At 47.8% G+C, this 4033-nt stretch overlaps 1 protein-coding gene across 3 annotated transcripts in view; it reads left to right on the top strand.

Annotated features, from left to right (window-relative positions):
• Nucleotides 1–1920: 1920 nt before the first annotated feature.
• The window catches only part of LOC143282481 (myogenesis-regulating glycosidase-like), a 210861-nt gene continuing 208748 nt past the window's right edge, over nt 1921–4033 (top strand). For 2 of the 3 annotated variants that reach the window (XM_076588138.1, XM_076588137.1), the window contains exon 1: nt 1921–2090. In XM_076588138.1, the coding sequence (XP_076444253.1) occupies nt 2053–2090 (38 nt within the window). In that variant the 5' untranslated portion in view covers nt 1921–2052. Of the gene's footprint in view, nt 2091–2218; nt 2358–4033 lie in introns of those variants that run through there. The other variant, XM_076588139.1, reaches the window with a different exon arrangement.

The raw sequence follows: 4033 nt of genomic DNA, 5'->3' as shown, positions 1-4033 counted from the left end.
GTGCTCCATACCTCTTCTACATCAGTCGATGCAAGAATTTCTTGGAGAGCTACTTGGATTTGCTGCTGCAGCACGTCTTTGGTGATAGGGAGGCGGTGGATGTTCAGCTTCCTAGGGGGTTTCTGCCTGGCTGGTTGGAGCTTGCGTGCAAGTCTGATGCTCATCTTGCTGCGTACCAGGCGATGGTCCGACCAGCAGACTGCTCCTCTCATGCAGCATGTAATGGAAACATCACCTCTGTCCCTCTGCCGGACAATCACATAGTCCAGCATGTGCCATTGCTTGGAGCGGGGGTGCATCCATGTATTCTTGTACTTGTGCGCTTGTTGGAAGAGGGTGTTGGTAATGGTCTGTCTATGCTGCACGCAGAGCGAGAGCAAAAGCAGTCCGTTGGAGTTGCACTTGCCAGTGCCATGCTGTCCTAGGACTTTTGGCCACGAGAAGAAGTCCACGCCGACACGGGCATTGAAATCTCCAAGGATGATCAGCCTGTCCTTTCTGTCTACCGCTGAAATGATGCGGCTGAGCTCCTCGTAGAAAACTTATTTGATGTCATCAGGGTTGGTCATCGTCGGGGCATAGCAGCTGATGACTGTGGCGAAGCGATCCTTGGACAGCTTCAGATGCAGGGTCATCAGCCTGTCGTTTATCCCGCGTGGAAGGCTGTCAAGCTGTCGTGCATGTTTGGTTCGTATGGCAAAGCCCACGCCTGAGGTTCTTGGGGTGCCATCTGGCTTCCCAATGCAGTAGAAGGTGTAGCCCCATCCAACTTCCTCCAGCTGGGTTTCACCCGCGAACCTGGTTTCGCTCAGGGCAGCTATGTCCACCTGGTAGCGATTAAGCATTCTAGCAATGAGCGCTGTGCGTCTTTCTGGTCTGTCATCTCTGTCTAAGAGGGTGCGAACATTCCAGGCACCCAGAGTCAGGGCATGACTCCTGGTTCTTCTCTTCTGTTTTCGAACACTATTGTTGGATGTCCAAGTAGGTGCGGTTTCCTACTAGGTAGGGCAGTGCTGTCCCTAAAAAGGGCTGCTCTGACACTTTGGGAGGATACGGGCGCCGCATCTGCCCCAGTCTACGGCGGACGACCATCACCCTACAGCCGCCTGCGTGCAGAGTCGTGACTAGGAACTGCCAGCAGCATCCTCTGCCTGTCCCCGTTACCACTTCTCCATCGCCGCAGGGCTTGGAAAAGCTGGGTGTTGAAGGGCTAGGTCGTCGTTCCGACATTAGCCTGGTTGCCTGACCAGCACAGGTGACTTTATTTTTAAGTGAGGAGGAGTTGTGCAGTCCCTTCCCCACTCTCTCGCCTACCGACGCTCACAGTCCCACAGGTGCAGATACTACCACGTGTAGGACGGCCTCGGCAGGTGCAGGTTTTTTCTTCCGCGGAGTTCCGGTCTCCTAGGGGGACATCCAGCCAAGGATAAGAGCTCCCCCTGCCCTTTGGTCATCCTCTTACGCCTTCACAGCCGTTGGGAAAGGTTTCCTCCTCCGCCTGGTCCATCGTTGGGAGACTTCACATGCGGCAGGTAGTACTGGGTTACATGGTACCATAGCAAGGGCTATGCCTTGATCTGACAAAAACTGAACAGACAAAAAAGGTTACATACATAATATATATCGGGTGTCCCAAAAAAGTGAACCGCTTTTGGACAAGTATTTTCTCTGTGATAGAGAAACCGAAATCATTGTGCGCGCGCACAATCGAACCGGCAGTTGCTTTGATCGCGAGCATTATTTGACACAAACGAAAAATTTTCATGAGCCCAGAACAGACGAAGGGAAACTACTGGTGCCACGCTTTAAAAAAATATCTCAGCGGTTACCTCCCTTTATTTGGCCGGCGCAGCTTCCCCTCACCTCTCCCATCTGTTTCTGCTGCCTCCCTCCATCCTCTCCCTCCGCCCCTTTCGTCACTCGGTTCGATCGCTCAGCCTCCCCTGTTCCCTGCTTTCCGTGTCCTCATCCAGTCCAGCTTTTCCTGAAAACCAATCGATGCGAGAATGGCGGACAATGCCAGACTTTCTTCAGCAGTGAAAAATATCGGGAATGGATCGAAGGTCTGGCAGAAATACTGATATCAAAGGGTAAGGGGGAAGTCACTGCATGTATTTTTTTTTTAGGGGGGCGACCCTTGTATACCTTGTTTGCTGAGTAAGACAGCCGTGCCATGTTCGTGTTTGTTTGGCTCTCCGGTGTTAAGACGGACTGTGTACGATGCGAGACCTGTTGGTGTGGGTTGTTGCTGTGATGCTGTGTCGATCTTGTTGACCGTGCATCAGGAACCACTTCGTCAGCACTTCCCTCAGTCCGCTCTTTCAGGGGATCTGTGTGGATTTGGTCAACTCATGGTGGTGGGGCGCACGAAATATCCCAGTGTTTGCCAACGATCCCAATTAATGTCTAACTGTCTTCTTTTCCCATTTACCCATTTAACATTCCTCTACTGCACCGCCCCCCACCCCGTCCCACCCACCCTTCCTTCCTTTCCGCTAATTATCTGCACATCACCACCTCTCCCTTTTCACACTTGCACAACACATGTGGGGAGAGTCCGGGGATAATTCATGCAGTCACAGGGGTTTAGGATGTTATGAAGTGTGTGTGTGGGGGCGGGGGGAGGGGGGGGGGCATGTGTGGGTTACATGTATGTGTGTGTGTGGGAGGGGGGGAGGTGTGCATGTGTATATATGAGGGCAAATGTGTGTTTGTGAGTGATGTGTGGGTACATGTTTATGTGTAAGTGGTGTGTGCATCTGTGTGAGTGCATGTGTGTGTAGTGTGTGAGTGGTGTTGGTGGCATACACATACACTGTGATACACACACACACACATACACACACACACACACACACACATATGTATATATATATATATATATATATATATATATTCATACACACATACATACATACACACACATACATACATACATACATACATACATACATATTTCTGGCGTATCTCTCTTGACTTTATGAATCACCACACCACATCCGTAAATCTGTTCTTCGCCTGACAGTCATATTCATCTGTCAAAACAAAATCCTTTGCACAGCCTTCTGTCTACTTTCAGAGATCAGCCATCAGAAATTTTGCTTCCATGCCTCTTTGACATCTTCCCAGAAAATCAACCTGTTGAGACAGTGCTTGTTTCTTTGTCATCCACATTTCTAAAGTGCCTTTCTTCCATTTTATGAATGTTTTGTGTGTGTGTGTGTGTGTGTGTGTGTGTGTGTGTGTGTGTGTGTGTGTGTGTGTGTGTGTGTGTGTGTGTGTGTGTGTGTGAAAGTGTCTTAGATGAGTAATGTCTTGATGTCTGTTTGCCAAGAGTATGTGAACTGAGGTACCATTTTGTACATCTTAAGTGCTTTGAGAAAAAGTGTGTGTGTGTGTGTGTGTGTGTGTGTGTGTGTGTGTGTGTGTGTGTGTGTGTGTGTGTGTGTGTGTGTGTGTGCTTATTGTGTGCTTATTGTGTGTGTGTGTGTGTGTGTGTGTGTGTGTGTGTGTGTGTGTGTGTGTGCAAGTGACTTTGATGAGTGATATCTGGATGTCTGTTTGCAGAGATTGTGTGAACTGAGGTATGAGTTTTGTACATTTTAAGTGCTTTGAGCTCTGATTGTGAAAAAGCCCTAAATAAATGATGATGATGATCATCATCATCATCATCGTCATTGTCATAAACATAATCATTAGTATTATCATTATTACTGTTATTTTTATTTCTGTTGTCATTTTATCACAAATTGATTTATTTTGTTATTTTTGTTTATGAGTCATTGTATGTGACACTGTTCTCAATGTGTGTGTGTGTGTGTGTGTGTGTGTGTGTGTGTGTGTGTGTGTGTTTGATGTTGGGATGTAATCAAGTTGGATAATTCTATGTTTCTTTAAGTCAGTAAAGCCACTTGATACCAACAGGTTTGAAATCTGCCTTGTACATAATGCATTTTGATTATCTGCAGGACATTAGGGATAGAGAGCTCCTATAGAGATACTGAGATTCCCGTCCTGACTTGTCTTGTACATA

The sequence above is a fragment of the Babylonia areolata genome, chromosome 5 (genome assembly GCF_041734735.1).
Source record: "Babylonia areolata isolate BAREFJ2019XMU chromosome 5, ASM4173473v1, whole genome shotgun sequence".
NCBI classification, from domain to species: Eukaryota; Metazoa; Mollusca; class Gastropoda; order Neogastropoda; family Buccinidae; genus Babylonia; species Babylonia areolata.
The sequence above is the reverse complement of the archived record's forward strand: the minus strand, read 5'-3'. Positions and strand labels throughout refer to the sequence as shown.